Below are 22,957 nucleotides of genomic sequence, written 5' to 3' on the forward strand. Positions count from 1 at the left end.
TATCGAGGACCACAGCAAAAATATACTGTTGGTGTAACCAGAGGTCAGAAACTGCTCGTTCATGGTCTTGTCCAGGGAGTCATTGTCAGGAACCCCCAACCTGGGAAAACCGGTACCCCAGGGACCCCCTTCCTGATTCACTCTGTCTTATTGGGTAAAGGATCATGGCCAGGCAAAGTCATTGAAATGTTTTGACCTCCCCACAGTTAATGAAATACACAAGTGTGAACTTTAAGTCTATTTTAGCTAGAAAAGGTAACTCAAAGTACCCTGCTCAAAAAAATAAAGGGAACACTTAAACACAATGTAACTCCAAGTCAATCACACTTCTGTGAAATCAAACTGTCCACTTAGGAAGCAACACTGATTGACAATACATTTCACATGCTGTTGTGCAAATGGAATAGACAACAGGTGGAAATTATAGGCATTTAGCAAGACACCCCCAATAAAGGAGTGGTTCTGCAGATGGGGACCACAGTCCACTTCTCAGTTCCTATGCTTCCTGGCTGATGTTTTGGTCACTTTTGAATGCTGGCGGTGCTTTCACTCCAGTGGTAGCAGAAGACGGAGTCTACAACCCACACAAGTGGCTCAGGTATTGCAGCTCATCCAGGATGGAACATCAATGAGAGATGTGGCAAGAAGGTTTGCTGTGTCTGTCAGCGTAGTGTCCAGAGCATGGAGGCGCTACCAGGAAACGGGCCAGTACATCAGGAGACGTGGAGGAGGGCAATAACCCAGCAGCAGGACCGCTACCTCTGCCTTTGTGCAAGGAGCAGTGCCAGAGCCCTGCAAAATGACCTCCAGCAGGCCACAAATGTGCATGTGTCTGCTCAAACGGTCAAAAACAGACTATGAGGGTCCGACGTCCACAGGTGGGGGTTGTGCTTACAGCCCAACACCGTGCAGGACTTTGGCATTTGCCAGAGAACACCAAGATTGGCAAATTCGCCACTGGCGCCCTGTGCTCTTCACAGATGAAAGCAGATTCACACTGAGCAGATGTGACAGTCTGGAGACGCCATGGAGAACGTTCTGCTGCCTGCAACATCCTCCAGCATGACCGGTTTGGCGGTGGGTCAGTCATGGTGTGGGGTGGCATTTCTTTGGGGGGCCGCACAGCCCTCCATGTGCTCGCCAGAGGTAGCCTGACTGCCATTAGGTACCAAGATGAGATCCTCAGACCCCTTGTGAGACCATATGCTGGTGTGGTTGGCCCTGGGTTCCTCCTACTGCAAGACCTCATGTGGCTGGAGTGTGTCAGCAGTTCCTGCAAGAGGAAGGCATTGATGCTATGGACTGGACCGCCCGTTCCCCAGACCTGAATCCAATTGAGCACATCTGGGACATCATGTCTCGCTCCATCCACCAACGCGACGTTGCACCACAGACCGTCCAGGAGTTGGCGGATGCTTTAGTCCAGGTCTGGGAGGTGATCCCTCAGGAGACCATCCGCCACCTCGTCAGGAGCATGCCCAGGCGTTGTAGGGAGGTCATACAGGCACGTGGAGGCCACACACACTACTGAGCCTCATTTTGACTTGTTTTAAGGACATTACATCAAAGTTGGATCAGCCTGTAGTGTGGTTTTCCACTATAATTTTGAGTGTCACTCCATGGGTTGATAAATTTGATTTCCATTGATAATTTGTGTGATTTTATTGTCAGCACATTCAACTATGTAAAGAAAAAAAGTATTTAATAAGAATATTTCATTCAGATCTAGGATGTGTTATTTCAGTGTTCCCTTTATTTTTTTGGATCAATGTAGATTGGCTAACAGCTGATTTAAGAAGTTGGACAGTCATTTTAGCCAACACATGTCTAAGTCAAGGAAGTTTACCAGCAGCATCCAGTGTTGAATACCTCTAGTCCCCTTTAGAAGCAGAACAAAACACAACTCTTTAGGTCAGTGTTCAAAGGAAGATATTTATTTCTAAATGTAACAGGTTCTTCATTCTCATGTTTCCAGTCAATGTATCTGCCAGTTGAGTAAAGGGAAGTGTGAGTGAGACTCAGACAGGTCTCAGTCTAGTGATAAAGTAACTCAAAAGATTGTTTAAATGAGGCATGGTTATCAAACAGCTGATCATGTGATCAACAGGCAATACTGCATCCTGATTTTAAGGGAATAGAAGTCTCAGTTCTCATGCCCATATTAGTTTACCAATTAAAGTATGCCATTTGGGACATATCCATACTTCATTCTACGTAGTAGTACACAAGTGTGGATATTGGAGCAGAGCCTTAAGTGTTCAGGTTGAAGTAATGAATGTGCAAATCACTGAAACACTGGTGAGTGCTGCTGTAGAGCCAAACCTGACAATGTGATCGACCAAATACCTTTTAACATAAAATAAATCAAACAAGAGCAACACAAGGCAGGTAATGCATATACTGATCTGCAGTCAAAGAAAATGTCATTTTAGTCTGTTCCAACCAACATGTTGATAAGCTTGGACAGGAAGACTGACAGTGGTTTAAGGAACCAACCAAGACCTGAAGACAATGCCAAATGTATTTATATACCCACACAATGACTGAATTATGCATATTATCAATATTGACATCTCACAGCCCTCAATGGTTATGAAATAATACTGCATTTCTGAAATGTTGACAGAATCAATCTGATAAGCAAATAAAACTGTCTGATATTAACTAGAAGCAGTAGTCATGCATTTCCCTACTACAGTATTAAACATGATTCAAAGTCAGTTTCATTGTCAGTTTCCTGATTTCAGCTAGAATAAGTTAACTGTTAAAGAAACAAGTAAAACAAACAGAGTGTGGTCAGTACTCGAAATTCAGAACTCTTTTCACATAAAAACACATCCTCTGTCTACTGGTTCAACACTGTCAGTAAAGGAGAAGGCAATAGGGCCACGATCATCAGATCAATAATACAGATGTATGGATTAACCTTTTAGAGACGGCCTGGGCCTCATCTCTGGCTGTGCCTGAAAACGTGACTAGTTTCCACAGTCGTCCCCCCCCCATCAATTCCTCTCAAAGCTCATTGGAGGTGGTCGTCAGAGGGTAGTACCTTGGATCCTCTCCGCCAATTAACTTTGAGGAGTTGAGGAAACAAAGACAGGGAAGAAAGGATTGGACCGCTAGTAACATTTGCAGACACAGCCTCACATCAACCTAGTCAAACACCGATACAGGCCTCGCCGCTACAAGACCAAGACTAACTTCAGATAATCACAGTTAACATGCATTGGCGTGCCAGACTTTACATACAGCTGCATATCTCATGTTAGGATTGGTCCTTAACAGATCAGAGTAGATCCCAGTGGTTCTACCATGTGAGGAGAGGATGACAGACACGTGAATCTGAGGTTCCTCCCCACGGACCTTCTCCTCCGATGTGTTGAGGAGGCGGCAAGAAGAGAGGATGCAAGGAATCAAAGAAATAGAATTGAGATGAGCCCACAGAGACACATTCCCTGTTGTCACCCCACTGGAACAATAGAACACCTACAGTGAAAGTATAGAGTGCTCAAACAAACACATTAACACAGTTCAATTATAGAAGCACCAAAAAAAGAGGAATAATGTTAAACATTTACAGGCTTTAATGGTGATTATTATAGATCTTTTGTTGAAAAGTTAAGATTTGTTCAACCACTCTTCAGAAAACTTTGCAACAGCCCAGGAGGAACCAGCTGTCCTTTACAAATAAAATGTGCATCTGACTGTCAGTCTGAATATCCTGGCAATGGCATAGACCAGATCAGTTCACTACGCTTTGGCACCAGTCTGGTTTAACGTCCTCAGACGGTCATTAATTCAGGCTATGCAGTGGACTCTCTGCAGTGTGTACAGGTGCGTGTAGCCCTGTTTCTGTGTGTCTGGACCTGCACGGTGCACCTGGTCAGGCCGTAGGTGTGGATCAACAGGTGTCTGGCCTTGGCCTGCACGTCCTCCCACGCACTGGCACTAGAGGGCGCTAGAAGAACAATGCACAGAAATAGGTTAGGCCACTGGCTCTTCATTTATCTTTCCTCGATTCCTCACATCCTCGACGCCTCCTTGTTAAAATCCATTGGAGAAGTAGGTCCGAGGGGGAAGGACCTTTGAAGTCCAACAGTTGAGAAGGGTCGAGGACATAGGATGTGAAGAATGTGCACCCCTTTAGTCCCCCAGGACTCCCGAGTGGCGCAGCGGTCTAAGACACTGCATCTCAGTGTTAGAGGCATCACTACAGGCCCTGGTTCAATTCCAGGCTGAATCACAATCAGCTGTGATTGGGAGTCCCATAGGACAGCGCACAATTGGCTCAGCATCATTGTAAATAAGAATTTATTCTTAACTGACTTGCCTAGTTAAATAAAAATCACAGACTAATTGGAGATACGAGTGTAGAGTTCCTAAACCCATCAACAGAATGCACGTCACATGCACAACTAACAAAAGGAGAGGAAATCAAAGGTCACTCACAGAGCCGCAGGTGTGCGAGGGCAGTGGTCTTGTCACCGGTTAATGCCCACACGTTGAGCTCGTCAACTGATTGGACGTCCTCCAACTTCAGAAGGTCTTCTCTGATTCGCTGAACGTCCACATGCCTGGGTGCCCCTAACAGCAACACACCCTTTCAGTTTCATGAAACTCAGAACGTTAACATTGTTTCTCTCTAACGAGTCTGATGCCATGTACTGTAAGTTGCTAGTTTCATAGCATGAGAACAATCTACTATTATTTAAACATTATGGGACATTTTTACAGCTCCAGATTAGACAATTGAAAGTTTAGGTGCAGGACTGTATATTAAAGCAGCTCTATATAATCATGGTTAGAGTTCATGGCAGTTTCAGACAGGAACTAAATAGAATAAGCATCTGTTCTGATAGATCTGTCTGGTTAACAAAGAGCAAAAATATGCAGTTTATCTCATTATGGATTGATCTAGAGCAGCGGTTCCTATTCCTGGTACTGGGGACACAAAGGGTCCTAGCAAACCAAAGGCTTGATAAACTAAAATGTGCCCTCCTTTATGCCCCCAAGACCAGAACTGAGAACCACTGATCTCAATCACATACAGTACACATAGGTTAAAACACTGGTTCCCAACTCCAGTCCAACAGCACAGTTTTGTTGTAGCTCCAGACAAACCCCTGATTCAACTAATCATCATCCCCTCAATGTTGAATCAGTTGAATCAGGTTTGTGGAGGAGGGAAACACGGGCTACAACAACGTGTGCTGTTGGGGGACTGGAGGAGGGAAACACTGGGCTACAACAACGTGTGCTGTTGGGGGACTGGAGGAGGGAAACACTGGGCTGTTGGGGGACAAGGGAAACAACGTGTGCTGTTGGGGGACTGGACTGGAGTGACTGGAGAAACACTGGGCTACAACAACGTGTGCTGTTGGGGGACTGGAGGAGGGAAACTGGAGGAACGGGCTGTTGGGGGACTGGAGGAGGGAAACACTGGGCTACAACAACGTGTGCTGTTGGGGGACTGGAGGAGGGAAACACTGGGGCTACAACAACGTGTGCTGTTGGGGGGACTGGAGGAGGGAAACACTGGGCTACAACAACGTGTGCTGTTGGGGGGACTGGAGGAGGGAAACACTGGGCTACAACAACGTGTGCTGTTGGGGGGACTGGAGGAGGGAAACACTGGGCTACAACAACGTGTGCTGTTGGGGGACTGGAGGAGGGAAACACTGGGCTGGACAACAACAACGTGTGCTGTTGGGGGACTGGACTGGGCTAGTGTGCTGTTGGGGGACTGGAGGAGGGAAACACTGGGCTACAACAACGTGTGCTGTTGGGGGACTGGAGGAGGGAAACACTGGGCTACAACAACGTGTGCTGTTGGGGGGACTGGAGGAGGGAAACACTGGGCTACAACAACGTGTGCTGTTGGGGGGGGACTGGACTGGAGGACTGGAGGAGGGAACACTGGGCTACAACAACGTGTGCTGTTGGGGGGACTGGAGGAGGGAAACACTGGGCTAGTGTGCTGTTGGGGGACTGGAGGAGGGAAACACTGGGCTACAACAACGTGTGCTGTTGGGGGGACTGGAGGAGGGAAACACTGGGCTACAACAACGTGTGCTGTTGGGGGGACTGGAGGAGGGAAACACTGGGCTACAACAACGTGTGCTGTTGGGGGGACTGGAGGAGGGAAACACTGGGCTACAACAACGTGTGCTGTTGGGGGGACTGGAGGAAACACTGGGCTAAACAACGGGCTGTTGGGGGACTGGAGGAGGGAACGTGTGCTGTTGGGGGACTGGAGGGGAGGGAAGGAGGGAAACACTGGGCTACAACAACGTGTGCTGTTGGGGGACTGGAGGAGGGAAACACTGGGCTAAACAACGTGTGCTGTTGGGGGACTGGAGGAGGGAAACACGGGGCTACAACAACGTGTGCTGTTGGGGGACTGGAGGAGGGAAACACTGGGCTAAACAACGTGGTTGGGGGACTGGAGGAGGGAAACACTGGGCTACGTGTGCTGTTGGGGGACTGGAGGAGGGAAACACTGGGCTACAACAACGTGTGCTGTTGGGGGGACTGGAGGAGGGAAACACTGGGCTACAACAACGTGTGCTGTTGGGGGACTGGAGGAGGGAAACACTGGGCTACAACAACGTGTGCTGTTGGGGGACTGGAGGAGGGAAACACTGGAGTGTGCTGTTGGGGGACTGGAGGAGGGAACACTGGGCTACAACAACGTGTGCTGTTGGGGGGACTGGAGGAGGGAAACACTGGGCTACAACAACGTGTGCTGTTGGGGGACTGGAGGAGGGAAACACTGGGCTACAACAACGGTGCTGTTGGGGGGACTGGAGGAGGGAAACACTGGGCTACAACAACGTGTGCTGTTGGGGGACTGGAGGAGGGAAACACTGGGCTACAACAACGTGTGCTGTGGGGAAACACTGGGACTGGAGGAGGGAAACACTGGGACTGGAGGAGGAGGGAAACACTGGGCTACAACAACGTGTGCTGTTGGGGGGACTGGAGGAGGGAAACACTGGGCTAATATATGAACTGTAATATGTGTAGCCGTGGTCTCACCCTCGAGGACGATGACTCCAGTGTCTCGTATGATGCGTATCGTTGTGAATAGCACCAGGATAGAGAAGATGTAGGTACAGATGGGGTCCGCCAGCTTGTACTCTGGCTGGGGGGGGGAGACAATGGTCAGGTCAATCTAACAGCTTGGTCGTTAGGCTCAAACTGAAGGAAACAGACAAATAGTTCCTTTCTATGTGGACTCGTCCAATAAGGCAGCGTTTCCCAAACTTGGTCCTAGGGCTCCCCCTGGGTACAGGTTTAGGATTTTGCCGTAGCACGACACAGCTGATTCAAATAACCAACTCCTCATCAACCTTTGATGATTTGAATCAGTTGTACAAAACCAAAACATGCACCCAAGGGGGGCCCCAGCACAGAGTACAAAACCAAAACGTGCTCCCAAGGGGGGCCCCAGCACAGAGTTTGGGAAACCCTGCAATAAGAAACTAAATGTGCGTTTTCCATTGCATGGACTAATGAACACGACCCTGGCCCGACCAAGCAAGCCCTCAAACCATCCCATTCAGCCCTTCAACATTAAACAGTTCCTGCTCCCAGGTCAGACGTTGCAGCCTACCTTGAAGCGTACGATGTAGGCAGCTATGAGGACCCCTATACTCTGGACCAGGTCTCCCAGTGCATGGATGAAGGCTGCCCTGACCGCCAGGCTGCCCTGTGGCCCCTGGGCTGGGGGTCCATCGTGGCTGTGGCCGTGTGAGGGTGGAGTGGGAACCCCATGTGAGTGACCATGACCCCCGTGGGAGTGGAGGTGACCGTTACCGGTCTGGTTCAGGAGGAAACCCATACTATATAAATAATTAGGAGAGAGAGAGGTCAGTTTAACTACTACTATGTTTAATCATTACTATACATGATTGTGGCTACACTATCAATCATCTACACACGGCACGCAACATTTTTTTAAAACCTTTATTCATACAGGTTTTTCCTCATTGAGATAACATCTTTTAAAGAGAGGCCTGGTCCAATAGCAGCAGGGGGAACAACATTTCAGACAACTTACATACACTAACACTACATTAAAACAAACCTATACAGTACAATGATATGTCAAAATAAAAATCATGACTAAAAACAGCTGTCCTAAACAATTACACTGATATTTACATGGAGCAGGTGTTTAAACTCCACCAACATGACGAGATCAAATGTTTAGGAGAGATTCAGGACCACGGAGCTGAGTAGCTAAAACCATTTCTTCTACCATGACCGGTTCTAATTCTTGGTACTGTTAAAAGCGAATGGACCGTAATTTATATTTATTTACCGACATAATAAAAAAAAAAAGTGGCATTTTACCCAGTATGGCCTTATAAATTAGTGTATACCAGTGTTTAAGCCTACGCAAGGTCAATGACGACCAGCCAACAGCACTGTTGAGATCACAATGTGTTAGACGTTTTTGATTTGTAAGGAACCTGAGGACCACATGATATACTGAATCAAGTGCTCTCGGGGGTAGTGGTTGAGGCCTGCATATATAGAACACCACTCAAATCTAAAACCGGCAGTAATGTACATCGTACCAGCTCCCTTCTGGCCTCCAAAGAAAAACAAGCCTTATGCCGGTAATAAAAACCTATTCTCAGCTTGAACTTCCTTATCAAGTTCTCCACATGAACAGTAAAGCTCAGCTTGTCACCATCCCACACTCACAAATATTTGTACACTTTGACTTGCTCTATAGTATGTCCAGCCAATGTAGCAATGACATGATTGGTAACATGCCTGGCATTTGAAAATACCAAGCATTTAGTTTTACCCAGATTCAGAACCAGCTTTAAAATCATACAGATTATGTTGTATGATGTTACATGCTCTTCAGGCATTCAAAAGCTAAAGATACTGTTCTTTATTCAAGTGGTTGTAGTGTATCATCTGCATAAAAATGAGCATCCGCTGTTTCAATATGATCCCCAATGTTGTTCATTTACAAAATGAACAGTGAGCCCAAAGGTAGACCCTTGTGGAACACCTGAGCACAACCAGCCACCATTACACATTGTGTACAATTTGATTGGTTTATAAATTACTCATCTAGCGCATGACCAGTAACTCCACAACAGCATGTTCCACGGTGTCAAATTCCTTCGACAAATGCAGACAGACACACAATGTAACTTCTTATCAAGAGAAGTAGATGTCATTTAAAACCTTCAATGTTACTGAAACAGTGCTGTGGCCAGACTTAAAGCCTGATTGCATTCAGCACACGACACGCTCATCAACACGCCACGCTTATCACACTGCAGTCGTGGCCAAAACTTGAGAATGACACAAATATTAATTTCCACAAATTTCACTGCTTCAGTGTCTTTAGATATTTTTGTCAGATGTTACTATGGAATACTGAAGTATAATTACAAGCATTCCATGTGTCAAAGGCTTTTATTGACAATTACATGAAGTTGATGCAAAGAGTCCTGGCATGCTGTCAATCAACTTCTGGGCCACTGATGGCAGTCCATTCTTGCATAATCAATGCTTGGAGTTTGGCAGAATTAGTGGGTTTTTGTTTGTCCACCCACCTCTTGAGGATTGACCACAAGTTCAATGGGATTAGGGTCTGGGGAGTTGCCTGGCCATGGACCCAAAATATTGATGTTTTGTTCCCAGAGACACTTAGTTATCACTTTTGACTTATGGCAAGGTGCTCCATCATGCTGGAAAAGGCATTGTTTGTCACCAAAACTGTTCCTGGATGGTTGGGAGAAGTTGCTCTCGGAGGATGTGTTGGTACCATTCTTTATTCATGGCTGTGTTCTTAGGCAAAATTGTGAGTTAGCCCATTCCCTTGGCTGAGAAGCAAACCCACACATGAATAGTCTCAGGAAGATTTACTGTTGGCATGACACAGGTAGCGCTAACCTGGTCTTCTCCGGACAGGCTTTTTCCAGATACCCCAAAGAATCGGGAAGGGGATTCAGAGAAAATGACGTTAACCCAGTCCTCAGCAGTCCAATCCGTGTACTTTTTGCAAAATATCAGTCTGTCCCTGATGTTTTCCCTGGAGAGAAGTGGCTTCTTTGCTGCCCTTCTTGACACCAGGCCATCCTCCAAAAGTCTTCACCTCACTGTGTGTGCAGATGCACTCACACCTGCCTGCTGCCATTCAAGCTCTGTACTGGTGGTGCCCCGATCCCGCAGCTGAATCAACTTTAGGAGACGGTCCTGGTGCTTTCTAGACTTCTTGGGCGCCTGAAGCCTTCTGCACAACAATTGAACCGCTCTCCTTGAAGTTCTTGATGAGCCGATAAATGGTTGAATTAGGTGCAATATTACTGGCAGCAATATCATTGCCTGTGAAGCCCTTTTTGTGCAAAGCAATGATGACGGCACGTGTTTCCTTGCAGGTAACCATGGCTGACAGGAAGAACAATGATTCCAAGCACCACCCTCCTCCTGAAGATACCAGTTTGTTATTCGAACTCAATCAGCATGACAGAGTGATCTCCAGCCTTGTCCTCGTCAACACTCACACCTGTGTTAACAAGAGAATCACTGACATGTCAACTGGTCCTTTTGTGGCAAGCTGAAATCCAGTGGAAATGTTTTTGGGGGATTCAGTTCATTTGCATAGCAAAGAGGGACTTTGCAATTCATCTGATAACTCATAACATTCTGGAGTATATGCAAATTGCTATCATACAAACTGAGGCAGCAGACTGTGAAAATTAATATTTGTGTCATTAAACTTTTGGCCATGACTGTACACACTACACGCTTATCTACACACGCCATGCTTATCTACACACGCTCATCAACACTACACACCGCACTTATCACAACACTCTACACACGCCACGCTCATTAACACTACACACGCCACGCTCATTAACACTACACACCGCACTTATCACAACACTCTACACACCGCACTTATCACAACACTCTACACACCGCACTTATCACAACACTCTACACACCGCACTTATCACAACACTCTACACACCGCACTTATCACAACACTCTACACACCGCACTTATCACAACACTCTACACACCGCACTTATCACAACACTCTACACACGCCACGCTCTAAACAAGTGAGTCACACAATAGAGAAGTAATTTAGCTCCAGTAGTGTGGAGACGAGAAGACCTTTGGACTGCAGTGGTTTATGACATGTCATCATACACTGACTGGATCTTTTACAGCCAGACACACTGCTGTCCTTGGCTGGAGACAAGGAAGCTTCATCATTCATTCAGTCTAACTGGAATCAGGAATCCCTCCCTCCTCCCCACTGTCAGGGCAGATGAGATGAGTGTTCTGGTGTATAATGACTGCTCTCTCTGTGTGTGAGACAATGCATGTGTGTGTATGCAGGTGGGTGTGCTCAGCTACTCACACTAGGTTGACAGCCACCCCCACAGCTGCAGTGATGAGCATGGCATCTCCGTTGATTTCAAAGTCCTGACTGACAGTTCTCTGCACCGCCTCGTTCAACAACACCCCCGTTAGGATGTAGATGAGTAACACACTGATACCGGCTGAGACCACCTCTATGGGGGTAGAGACACAGACCAAATAATGTACCGACACGTTTATACTGGACAGCTGAATGTAATATGTTAACAGTTTACTGTCTGCATCTATTAAACAGGAGGCTCTGAAACAGTAGTAACCTCTGAGCTTCTCAATCACTAAGTCACTTTCCTTACAGTCTGAGGAGTGAAACATGATACAAGATCAAAACACTGCTGACCTCACATTCCATCTCAAAATTAAGATACATCTAGAAAGTTCTGTTTATGGAACAAGAGGAGTAACAGTAATGTACCTAGGCGATGCAGTCCGAAGGTGAATCTGTTGGTGGGTGGTTTAGCAGAAAGCCACAGTGCCAGCAGAGACACCACTATCCCAATCAGGTCAGTTAACATGTGGAGAGCATCAGTCATTATGGCCAGACTGTTAGCTACATAACCACCTAGAGACATTACAAATACATTATCATTATCGGCAACACATTTTCACTTCGGGCCCCCAAAAGGCTAGGGCCTATGACTGCACATGTGGGTATGGATGGAACTGGGTACGTAGACCTGAGAGCCACTGCTGCCCCTCATGATGAGTTCAGATTGTGGCCCCACCCCATCAAAGTTGCCTATCCATGACCTACATTATAACCTGCTAATACATTAGGCTACATAGACAGCTGTTAGTTCATTCAAAACTGGCATTTTACAGAACATAATCAAACACACATTACATGTCTCATCTTAGGTGTGTGTGTGAATTGTTATGGCAGCAGGTGATTGTACAGATGCATGTATGCTAATATCACCATGTGTTGAGCATTCCTCCACTCTTCACCTGGGGCCAGGTATGAGGGGGACAGGTATGACCGACTAAGATTACAGATCCAATCACAACGTTGATGTGGGAGATATAGGATCTGAAAAGAAACTAACTGAGTAGTCTACAGCTGTCCCCAACCCTGGTCCTGGAGAGCGTACACTGTGCAGGCTTCAGTTTCAGCCCATCACTAAACACTCTTAATTCACCTAATAAAAGGTGTTGATGATTAGTTGGTTAGTGGAATCAGGTGTGCTCTAGCTCGTGAGTAGGTCTACTCAGGCTACTTCAGATTGGAACTTGGAAGTCAATGCTCCAAACATCATACCAAATTGATTTGATTGGAACTTGAAGGCCACAGCTTTAACCTCACTGTACTAACAGTGTATAATGAGAGTCTGTAGTCAGTACTGTAATAGACTAGTGTAGTGTGTTTTGTTTGCTCACCTATCAGTTCTCCAATCATGAAGAGGAAATACAACACAGAGGCACACGCCAACTTCTTCATCACTCTCCTCCGTTTAACCCCCTCTCTCTTCCTCGTGCAGCTCTCACACTGCGACCGGTCCATGTTGACACCGGGGCTCCCCAAACTCCCCGAGGACGAGTCGAGCAGCGAGTCGTCATCATCCACCACCACTGTGTTCACCGCGACACCGTTCGACGGTGCCCCTGCTGCGTAGTCCTCCATCTCACCGGAAACCACTACTTTGAGTTTGTTGAACTTGGGCGCCTCGTCCTCCGCGAGCTCGTCCCCAGAGAGGTCAAAGGGGACCGTGTCGCTCAGGTCCCAGTCCTCAGGCTCCTTCCTAAAGGCGGACCGCACCTTGCTCATGAAGCTCGCACCACCTGACATCATTAATGCCAGTTGTTGACAGTTCAGGAGCTGTTAACTTTCAATAATGCCGGTCCGAGCTTGGTGTGCTTCTCACCGTCTTATAAAGTGAATCAGAGGTTGTGGCTGTAACGTTACATCGGTGTTGACACACCTGAAACGTGGAAATCATTAATCACTAGCAGAAAGAAAAAAACGTCCTATCGTTACTTAGAACACACCCAGTGTCTGTTAAAACGACACAGTAGAAGAAAGATACTTGATTTATTTGTTTAAATGTAATATCTAACTGCACAACAGGTTGACATTTGTAAGTATGTTTCGATCCTCCGTGTAACAGAATATTCCGAGGTGGACATTGATTTAAGGTAGCCTACATATTCAATATTTCATGCACTGAAAACGATAACCATTCCATTTCAGAGAAATCTAATGATTCAATTGGGGATAACAGCACCTCCAACAGAAAAGCACACAATGACTCCACACTCGGCTGAATCAAAACAGCTTGCTAGTTGTCTGCATGCAAATTCCTCGTTGTCATGAAAGAAATTAACTTTGAAAACATCTTGTTGACTACACAATGTCTGGCAACAACTAACCGGTCCAACATTGACAGAAGAGGGAGAGGCTTGATTATCCAAGCTAGCTCGGAGACTCGAGTTCTGTTTTTAACCGAGCTGAAAACATCACATTCCTCTTACAACATTAGCGCTAAAATTACCGATCGTCAGCCTTTTCTAGGGGAGACCATTTCCTCACTGTGATTGTATTCAAAACCATTTCTCTAACATCAACATCGCACTGTTAATAGTTTGAGAAACAAGTAATCAAGCTAAATTGGTTGAAACAGGAAGTTCAAACACAGTCACATGAGTGACGCCCTGTCACATGATGTTTTCCAGACGTTGCCATTCTTGATGGAGAGCTCATTTCAAAGGTAAAGTGTTCAAAATGATCTGTATATTTTACAATATAACATGATTGCCTCCATTTGGAATGACTTGAATGTGTTTTGCTGCCTTAGCTAACTGTAGAGTAGACAGCATTTCTAGATTAATTCAGAATGGCATAGCTAGCTAACATAGCCAGGCACCATAGCACTCTCCTAGACGTGCTGATATCAAAATAGCTAGCTTCTATTTGATTGATACCTGGTTGTGTTGTCTGAGTCAAGCATTCATTTAAAAATGACATTCAGCCAGGGCTTGCCACTCCTCCCCTGAATAGCTACTGGCTTTTCAGGCATTTGCTCCAGCCCTACTGTAACACACCTGAATCTACTAATCACCTTTGATCAGCTGAATCAGGCGTTTTAGAGCAGGGCTGGAATAAAAGTCTGCACACTTTTCCAAGAGGAAGTGGGTTTGCAAACCCTCAGTAGGTTCAAGGGTCCAAGGGTGGCTAAACATATCCAGTGTTTCCCTTATATTAATTTAGCAGTGGTGGGGCACCATTTAAAAAAAACAAGAACTTTTAAAAGTTCATATTGTGTTAAATCCTACCCAAATAATGTTGTTGACTCATCCTATACTTGTATTTGCATAAAATAAAAAACCCATCTTAAACTTTTTTTAAATGCTTGCTATTTTGTCATGTAGTGTGATGTCATACTCCTCAGAAGGATGAGCTGGCCAATCAGTGGTCTAGAAGAGGATGAGCTGGACAATCAGCAGTCCACTTGCATTAATATTTTTAATAACCAGTATACACCCACACCATTCCAACACAGAAAAGCTTTGTTGACATACTTAATTACAATTTTCTTGGAAGGAAAACTATTTCACTGGTATTGTAAGTAAGTATAGGTCCTATTCCCTAGGAATCTGGAAACACCAGGCACACCTCTAAACATGGCTAATTGTGCCGCTGCTGCTTGCTTTCTTTAGGCTGTAGAGTCAGACAGTGACGAACAACATGGAGACAGAGGGGAGGGCAGATGAGAGTTCCTCGTCTCAGCGTGACCCTCCTCAGAACACTGGCTGCTACGGTAACTAGTAATGAGTTGCACATGCTTATCTCAACTCTGAATCAGACCCTTATGCCTGATTTGGACTACAGAACCAAACTGAACCAGGCTGGCCTGGTCACATATTCACAAGAGTTTCTGAAACCATGCTGGACAAGACATTGTGAAAATGAAATATTGGAGCCAGGACAGTACGGTTCGTGTCTAACCCAGAGTGTGAATCAGTCACTTTTCAGTGCTTTTCCACTGGCAGGCTTTGCACTAGTTTTTGGTCCAAAGATGTTTATTATAATAATAAAATAATTTGGTGTATGCTTACCTTATATTTGTCTTATTGGAATTGAAATGTGTTCTTTGTATATCTTTGTATAACCCCCTCTCCCTGAGATACTCTGAGTGTGAGATCACGGTCAGGGTCTGCCATTATCAACGGCGGCCCTGGAGCAATTGGGGTTAAGAGCAATTAGGGTTTTTCACCTTGTCGACACGTTGATTCGAACAAGAGACCTTTTGGTTACTGGCCCAACACTCTTAACCGCTAGGCTACCTGCCTCCTCCAAGACCTGTCCCAAAAAAGCCCCAAAAAGTCTAGGGCCATGGACATACCCTGACATGAGGTCAGACTGAAGGGAGTGGGACTGGTCTTTCTACATATGACCGGTTAGAATTGTCAGTGTGTTTGTTATTGCCCCTCAGAATTCAGCCTGACTCCCCAGGACTCTCGGCCTACAGAGGACTCCCAGCCTGCAGTGAAATCAGTCCCTATTGAAGAGCCCATTGTAGTGGACAGAAAGGCCATAGAGAAACTGACAGAAGGCCTGCTCTCTCACTACCTGCCTGACCTCTACAGCTCCAAACAGGCTCTGTTGGAACTCAAGTTAGTATTCAAATCACATCAGACATTAAAACAAACCCTTGGGTTGCATCCCAAACAGAACTGTATTTCCTTTAAGGTGCACTACTTTTGACCAGGGCCCATAGGGTAGTGCAATATGAAGGGAATAGGGTGCCATTTGGGATGCACTTCTTTTTTCCTCCATTCCAGTTTCATCTTTCACTTTTAGTTTATTAGGAGGATAATGATAATTCACAGATCTTGTCTGAATTAGATTCTACTTTACAAGATAGTTAGTATTCTCTGTTCCTGTTACAGATGTTGTGGTGTGTGACTGTCATGTGTTTGTGGCTCTTATGTTCCTCTCCTTTCCTCTTGACCAGTCAAAACCAAGTCATCCTGCTGGACACACTGGAACAAGAAGTCACCAAATTCAGAGAGTGCAACTCCCTACTGGATCTAAACTCACTGGTACGTCTGTCTGTCTGTCTGTCTGTCTGTCGCTCTGTCTGTCGCTCTCTGTGTCTGTCTGTCGCTCTCTGTGTCTGTCTGTTGCTCTCTGTGTCTGTCTGTCGCTCTCTGTGTCTGTCTGTCGCTCTCTGTGTCTGTCTGTGTCTGTCTGTCTGTTGTTTCAAACATACATAGCATCTGAAGAGAATTCTTTCATTGTCCACCTGTCCTGCTCCCTGTAGGACTGATGGATGTTTGTTTCAGTTCACAGAAGCCAAGTTTTATCACGGTAAACTGGTGAACATACGTAAAGACATGATCATGCTGCACGAGAAGACAACTAAACTAAAGGTGGGTGAATGTTTATTTTTCCCCCCAGAATGGACTATTGTTGCTTAGCTATTGCTCACCACATAATTTCTCCTCCACCTTCTCCATGCATTCTCTCATTTTCTATTGTAGCAGTTGATAAGAAATGGTTGTTTTTAAATGTAAACTTAAATTTGAAATGACTGACATTAAATTGAATGGGAAACTGGGATGAAAAGTTTTTTAAAACAATTTGTCTCTCTGTCTCCAGAAAAGAGCGTTGAAGCTGCAGCAGCAGAGACAGAAGGAGGCCATGGAGAAAGAACAACAGAGAGAGAAGGAGCTGGAGAGAGAGAGGCAGCTGATTGCCAAACCTGCCCAGAGAACATAGAACCATCCATGAACTCTGTCCTAACTCTGTCACTGCCAACTATACCATAGAGCCAATGACGAGGGATGCATCACACATGTCGAGGGCTCCGTTCCTGACCCCATTTCTGCTTGTTGAACAGTAGACCAACTCTATTCCTCAAGATGACACAGTTCATCCATGGTTGTTGTCAGACATGATTTGGTCTATTGTATGCAGAGGTGTTAGGACAAGAACTGCTTGTAGGTAGTTTTATATTCAGAGGTGTCAAGAAGATTACTGCTCCTTGTTAGTTTTTGTGGCCAATCATGCTGTTTAGATCAGAAACAGCACACGCCAGCAGTGATTATTCCTCACTTCCTCCTAAATGGCTGTAATAATAGAGATGTCTGAGTAAAATAAAAGAGAAGAGCAGATGAAGTCAATCAGAATCAATCTGGTTTAATACAAGTTGTAAAAGAGAGACTCCTCCAGCACAGAAGCAGAGAAAACATCTCTAACCCGTTTCTCTAAGTGTGTTTTGAGTAAGTTTGAGGGGTGAATGCAGCATATGGGGATGTGTGAAACATCCTCCTCAGCATGAAGTATCCCCACTAAGACACTTCAGAATGGCTCTCACCTGTGCTAGCAAAGCAGAGGTCCTGGGGTTCCAGCTGAATTAGGAGGAAGCTGTCCCCACTAAGACACTTCAGAATGCCTCTCACCTGTGCTAGCAAAGCAGAGGTCCTGGGGTTCTAGCTGAATTAGGAGGAAGCTGTCCCCACTAAGACACTTCAGAATGGCTCTCACCTGTGCTAGCAAAGCAGAGGTCCTGGGGTTCCAGCTGAATTAGGAGGAAGCTGTCCCCACTAAGACACTTCAGAATGGCTCTCACCTGTGCTAGCAAAGCAGAGGTCCTGGGGTTCCAGCTGAATTAGGAGGAAGCAGTACTCACTAAGGAAGCAGTGATCCTTTGCATAAGAAGGCCCTTATATTCTAATGTCACACCACCAATGTTCTGTAAACACCAGCCGAGAAGCTTGTAGGGAGTCACAACATCAGCTGCTACAGAATCACAGTGTCACAGAATACAATAACAATCAGTGTCCTCCAGTCTGGGTCCACCACTATCAACAGATATGAGAACAATCAGTGTCCTCCAGTCTGGAGTCCACCACTATCAACAGATACAATAACAATCAGTGTCCTCCAGTCTGGAGTCCACCACTATCAACAGATATGAGAACAATCAGTGTCCTCCAGTCTGGAGTCCACCACTATCAACAGATATGAGAACAATCAGTGTCCTCCAGTCTGGAGTCCACCACTATCAACAGATACAATAACAATCAGTGTCCTCCAGTCTGGAGTCCACCACTCTCAACAGATACAATAACAATCAGTGTCCTCCAGTCTGGAGTCCACCACTATCAACAGATATGAGAACAATCAGTGTCCTCCAGTCTGGCGTCCACCACTATCAACAGATATGAGAACAATCAGTGTCCTCCAGTCTGGAGTCCACCACTATCAACAGATACAATAACAATCAGTGTCCTCCAGTCTGGAGTCCACCACTATCAACAGATATGAGAACAATCAGTGTCCTCCAGTCTGGCGTCCACCACTATCAACAGATACAATAACAATCAGTGTCCTCCAGTCTGGAGTCCACCACTATCAACAGATATGAGAACAATCAGTGTCCTCCAGTCTGGAGTCCACCACTATCAACAGATACAATAACAATCAGTGTCCTCCAGTCTGGCGTCCACCACTATCAACAGATATGAGAACAATCAGTGTCCTCCAGTCTGGAGTCCACCACTCTCAACAGATACAATAACAATCAGTGTCCTCCAGTCTGGAGTCCACCACTATCAACAGATATGAGAACAATCCATAACATTCACTATCAAGTCTAGTGACCATCAACCCGTATCATGTGTATTACACAAAAGGAAAGCATCTATTTTAAGCATTGTATTAATTGCTAACTAGCTACAATTAGCGCAATAACTGTAAGCCTGACAATGACTTCCAGTCATTGTGCTAACGCTAGTTAGCATTGGTTCGCTAAAGTACCTCTATCTTCATACTGGACAAGTTCATCTGACTCCGGGGAAGTAGATAAAGGGCCTCGCTGCCAAACTCCCGAAGTATCCCTTTAAGTGAATATGCTGAATATGAATATGTGCATCTTAAATTACAGTCCCCTGTTTTAGTCATTTGACATAGCCACCAAAAGTGTCATGCAAATTACCAAGAATCTCAATGCATTTTCAAATGTAACATTACTACACATTTCAAAGTGTGAAGATGCCCACAAGTAACCTGCCATTCCACGATTAACCTGCCATTGTATGTTGACAGACAATGTCAACAGACCCACCAATGTCAACAGGCCCACCAATGTCAACAGACCCACCAATGTCAACAGGCCCACCAATGTCAACAGACCCACCAATGCCAACAGACCCACCAATGCCAACAGACCCACCAATGCCAACAGACCCACCAATGCCGACAGACCCACCAATGCCGACAGACCCACCAATGCCGACAGACCCACCAATGCCGACAGACCCACCAATGCCGACAGACCCACCAATGTCAACAGACCCACCAATGTCAACAGACCCACCAATGTCAGCAGACCCACCAATGCCAACAGACCCACCAATGTCAACAGACCCACCAATGTCAACAGACCCACCAATGTCAACAGACCCACCAATGCCAACAGACCCACCAATGTCAACAGACCCACCAATGTCAGCAGACCCACCAATGTCAACAGACCCACCAATGCCAACAGACCCACCAATGTCAACAGACCCACCAATGTCAGCAGACCCACCAATGCCAACAGACCCACCAATGTCAACAGACCCACCAATGTCAACAGACCCACCAATGTCAGCAGACCCACCAATGCCAACAGACCCACCAATGTCAACAGACCCACCAATGTCAACAGACCCACCAAGGCAGAGGTAATGTCTGGCAGACATATCAGTGTGGATGACGGATCACCACCTCAAGCTGAACCTCGGCAAGACGGAGCTGCTCTTCCTCCCGGGGAAGGACTGCCCGTTCCATGATCTCGCCATCACGGTTGACAACTCCATTGTGTCCTCCTCCCAGAGCGCTAAGAACATTGGCGTGATCCTGGACAACACCCTGTCGTTCTCAACCAACATCAAGGCGGTGGCCCGTTCCTGTAGGTTCATGCTCTACAACATCCGCAGAGTACGACCCTGCCTCACACAGGAAGCGGCGCAGGTCCTAATCCAGGCACTTGTCATCTCCCGTCTGGATTACTGCAACTCGCTGTTGGCTGGGCTCCCTGCCTGTGCCATTAAACCCCTTCAACTCATCCAGAACGCCGCAGCCCGTCTGGTGTTCAACCTTCCCAAGTTCTCTCACGTCACCCCGCTCCTCCGTTCTCTCCACTGGCTTCCAGTTGAAGCTCGCATCCGCTACAAGACCATGGTGCTTGCCTACGGAGCTGTGAGGGGAACGGCACCTCAGTACCTCCAGGCTCTGATCAGGCCCTTCACCCAAACAAGGGCACTGCGTTCATCCACCTCTGGCCTGCTCGCCTCCCTACCACTGAGGAAGTACAGCTCCCGCTCAGCCCAGTCAAAACTGTTCGCTGCTCTGGCCCCCCAATGGTGGAACAAACTCCCTCACGACGCCAGGACAGCGGAGTCAATCACCACCTTCCGGAGACACCTGAAACCCCACCTCTTTAAGGAATACCTAGGATAGGATAAGTAATCCCTCTCACCCCCCCCCCCCCCTTTAAGATTTAGATGCACTATTGTAAAGTGACTGTTCCACTCGATGTCATAAGGTGAATGCACCAATTTGTAAGTCGCTCTGGATAAGAGCGTCTGCTAAATGACTTAAATGTAATGTAATGTAAACTTCCAGTTTTCCGGTGTGGTGCTGGTGGTGAGATGCTCTGCTGGTGGGGAGGATCAATCCCCACCATAAGGAAGCTGTTTCCATACTCATTATTTTGTGTCAAAACAGAGGTTAGAACCTACAAGGAATTAAAAATTCATTGGTCCTTCTGCGAATATTTTAGAAGTTAGGTGCTTAGTGTCTAAAATCTCCCCTATATGAGGTCATGAAATTGATTTCTCAGAACATTTATCCTTCTCTCCCCTCCAGCAGAGTGTTGTTATGGCTACCAAGCATTCAGCCATGCTGAGCTCAAAAGCCAGAGAACTTACACGTGTGAAAACACTTTTCTTATATTTAGATACTCAAAATGTTATTTAAGTTCCTTTAAAAGTGAAACATACCTCACTGTGTAAAAAACTAAAAACCTACATGGACCAAAAGGAATGTCGGCCTACTGTATGTCCCTTGCACAATATTATGTTAGGCCTCTATTAGTCTACTGTATGTCCCTAGCACAATATTCTGTTAGGCCTCTGTTAGTCTACTGTATGTCCCTAGCACAATATTATGTTAGGTCTCTATTAGTCTACTGTATGTCCCTAGCACAATATTCTGTTAGGTCTCTATTAGTCTACTGTATGTCCCTAGCACAATATTATGTTAGGTCTCTATTAGTCTACTGTATGTCCCTAGCACAATAATATTATGTTAGGTCTCTATTAGTCTACTGTATGTCCCTAGCACAATATTCTGTTAGGTCTCTATTAGTCTACTGTATGTCCCTAGCACAATATTATGTTAGGTCTCTATTAGTCTACTGTATGTCCCTAGCACAATATTATGTTAGGTTTCTATTAGTCTACTGTATGTCCCTAGCACAATATTATGTTAGGTCTCTATTAGTCTACTGTATGTCCCTAGCACAATATTATGTTAGGCCTCTATTAGTCTACTGTATGTCCCTAGCACAATATTATGTTAGGCCTCTGTTAGCTACTGTATGTCCCTACTATTCTGTTATGTCCTACTGTATGTCCCTAGCACAATATTATGTTAGGCCTCTATTAGTCTACTGTATGTCCCTAGCACAATATTATGTTAGGTCTCTATTAGTCTACTGTATGTCCCTAGCACAATATTATGTTAGGTCTCTATTAGTCTACTGTATGTCCCTAGCACAATATTATGTTAGGCCTCTGTTAGCCTACTGTATGTCCCTAGCACAATATTATGTTAGGCCTCTGTTAGCCTACTGTATGTCCTATTAGTCTACTGTATGTCCCTAGCACAATATTATGGTCTCTATTAGTAGGCCTCTGTTAGTCTACTGTATGTCCCTAGCACAATATTATGTTAGGTCTCTATTAGTCTACTGTATGTCCCTAGCACAATATTATGTTAGGCCTCTATTAGTCTACTGTATGTCCCTAGCACAATATTCTGTTAGGCCTCTGTTAGCCTACTGTATGTCCCTAGCACAATATTATGTTAGGTCTCTATTAGTCTACTGTATGTCCCTAGCACAATATTATGTTAGGTCTCTATTAGTCTACTGTATGTCCCTAGCATAATATTATGTTAGGTCTCTATTAGTCTACTGTATGTCCCTAGCATAATATTATGTTAGGTCTCTATTAGTCTACTGTATGTCCCTAGCACAATATTATAATAATAATAATAATAATATATGCCATTTAGCAGACGCTTTTATCCAAAGCGACTTACAGTCATGTGTGCATTATGTTAGGTCTCTATTAGTCTACTGTATGTCCCTAGCACAATATTCTGTTAGGCCTCTGTTAGCCTACTGTATGTCCCTAGCACAATATTCTGTTAGGCCTCTATTAGCCTACTGTATGTCCCTAGCACAATATTATGTTAGGTCTCTATTAGTCTACTGTATGTCCCTAGCACAATATTATGTTAGGTCTATTAGTC

At 45.5% G+C, this 22,957-nt stretch overlaps 3 protein-coding genes across 9 annotated transcripts; 2 read left to right on the forward strand and 1 right to left on the reverse strand.

Annotated features, from left to right (window-relative positions):
- Positions 1 to 1,912: 1,912 nt before the first annotated feature.
- slc30a4 (solute carrier family 30 member 4) lies at positions 1,913 to 14,463 on the reverse strand. Of its 5 annotated transcripts, none has more exons than XM_046345556.1 (8): positions 14,347 to 14,463; positions 12,805 to 13,346; positions 11,843 to 11,989; positions 11,411 to 11,564; positions 7,616 to 7,844; positions 7,039 to 7,144; positions 4,450 to 4,584; positions 1,913 to 3,958 (listed from the first exon to the last, which is right to left on the reverse strand). In XM_046345556.1, exons 2-8 carry the CDS (start codon positions 13,214 to 13,216, stop codon positions 3,804 to 3,806), a joined length of 1,338 nt encoding a protein of 445 aa, XP_046201512.1. In that variant the 5' UTR covers positions 13,217 to 13,346; positions 14,347 to 14,463; the 3' UTR covers positions 1,913 to 3,803. The 5 variants fall into 5 exon arrangements, 4 of the variants coding, with proteins under 4 accessions (XP_046201512.1, XP_046201511.1, XP_046201510.1 ...); XM_046345555.1 differs by lacking the exon at positions 14,347 to 14,463 and adding an exon at positions 13,917 to 14,058; XM_046345554.1 differs by lacking the exon at positions 14,347 to 14,463 and adding an exon at positions 13,795 to 14,051.
- On the forward strand, positions 13,415 to 22,758 carry bloc1s6 (biogenesis of lysosomal organelles complex-1, subunit 6, pallidin). 3 transcript variants are annotated; one of them, XM_046345559.1, is made up of 7 exons: positions 13,415 to 13,502; positions 14,098 to 14,132; positions 15,082 to 15,182; positions 15,858 to 16,038; positions 16,380 to 16,467; positions 16,711 to 16,797; positions 17,027 to 17,550. In XM_046345559.1, exons 3-7 carry the CDS (start codon positions 15,110 to 15,112, stop codon positions 17,144 to 17,146), a joined length of 549 nt encoding a protein of 182 aa, XP_046201515.1. In that variant the 5' UTR covers positions 13,415 to 13,502; positions 14,098 to 14,132; positions 15,082 to 15,109; the 3' UTR covers positions 17,147 to 17,550. The 3 variants fall into 3 exon arrangements, 1 of the variants encoding a protein (XP_046201515.1); XR_006838407.1 differs by lacking the exon at positions 13,415 to 13,502 and adding an exon at positions 22,685 to 22,744 and having other exon boundaries at positions 13,878 to 14,132; positions 17,027 to 17,201; XR_006838406.1 differs by lacking the exon at positions 13,415 to 13,502 and adding an exon at positions 22,682 to 22,758 and having other exon boundaries at positions 13,880 to 14,132; positions 17,027 to 17,201.
- LOC124033532 (sporozoite surface protein 2-like) lies at positions 17,650 to 20,224 on the forward strand. The gene is made up of 2 exons (XM_046345558.1): positions 17,650 to 17,709; positions 17,795 to 20,224. The coding sequence occupies exon 2, from the start codon at positions 19,468 to 19,470 to the stop codon at positions 20,206 to 20,208; it is 741 nt and encodes a 246-aa protein (XP_046201514.1). The 5' UTR covers positions 17,650 to 17,709; positions 17,795 to 19,467; the 3' UTR covers positions 20,209 to 20,224.
- Positions 22,759 to 22,957: the final 199 nt, after the last annotated feature.

This window comes from Oncorhynchus gorbuscha, linkage group LG04 (assembly GCF_021184085.1).
Source record: "Oncorhynchus gorbuscha isolate QuinsamMale2020 ecotype Even-year linkage group LG04, OgorEven_v1.0, whole genome shotgun sequence".
NCBI classification, from domain to species: domain Eukaryota; kingdom Metazoa; phylum Chordata; class Actinopteri; order Salmoniformes; family Salmonidae; genus Oncorhynchus; species Oncorhynchus gorbuscha.

What these genes read in the sequence shown, in the direction of transcription:
- slc30a4 (XM_046345556.1), bottom strand. Translation starts at nt 13,216, where the DNA reads ATGATGTCAGGTGGTGCGAGCTTCATGAGCAAGGTGCGGTCCGCCTTT. An exon ending in CATGATTGGAGAACTGATAG is followed by an intron (nt 11,990 to 12,804) that starts GTGAGCAAACAA and finishes TAATGTCTCTAG; the next exon opens with GTGGTTATGTAGCTAACAGT. An exon ending in CTTCGGACTGCATCGCCTAG is followed by an intron (nt 11,565 to 11,842) that starts GTACATTACTGT and finishes CTACCCCCATAG; the next exon opens with AGGTGGTCTCAGCCGGTATC.
- bloc1s6 (XM_046345559.1), top strand. Translation starts at nt 15,110, where the DNA reads ATGGAGACAGAGGGGAGGGCAGATGAGAGTTCCTCGTCTCAGCGTGAC. An exon ending in CAGGCTCTGTTGGAACTCAA is followed by an intron (nt 16,039 to 16,379) that starts GTTAGTATTCAA and finishes CCTCTTGACCAG; the next exon opens with TCAAAACCAAGTCATCCTGC. An exon ending in TACTGGATCTAAACTCACTG is followed by an intron (nt 16,468 to 16,710) that starts GTACGTCTGTCT and finishes TGTTTGTTTCAG; the next exon opens with TTCACAGAAGCCAAGTTTTA.
- LOC124033532 (XM_046345558.1), top strand. Translation starts at nt 19,468, where the DNA reads ATGTTGACAGACAATGTCAACAGACCCACCAATGTCAACAGGCCCACC.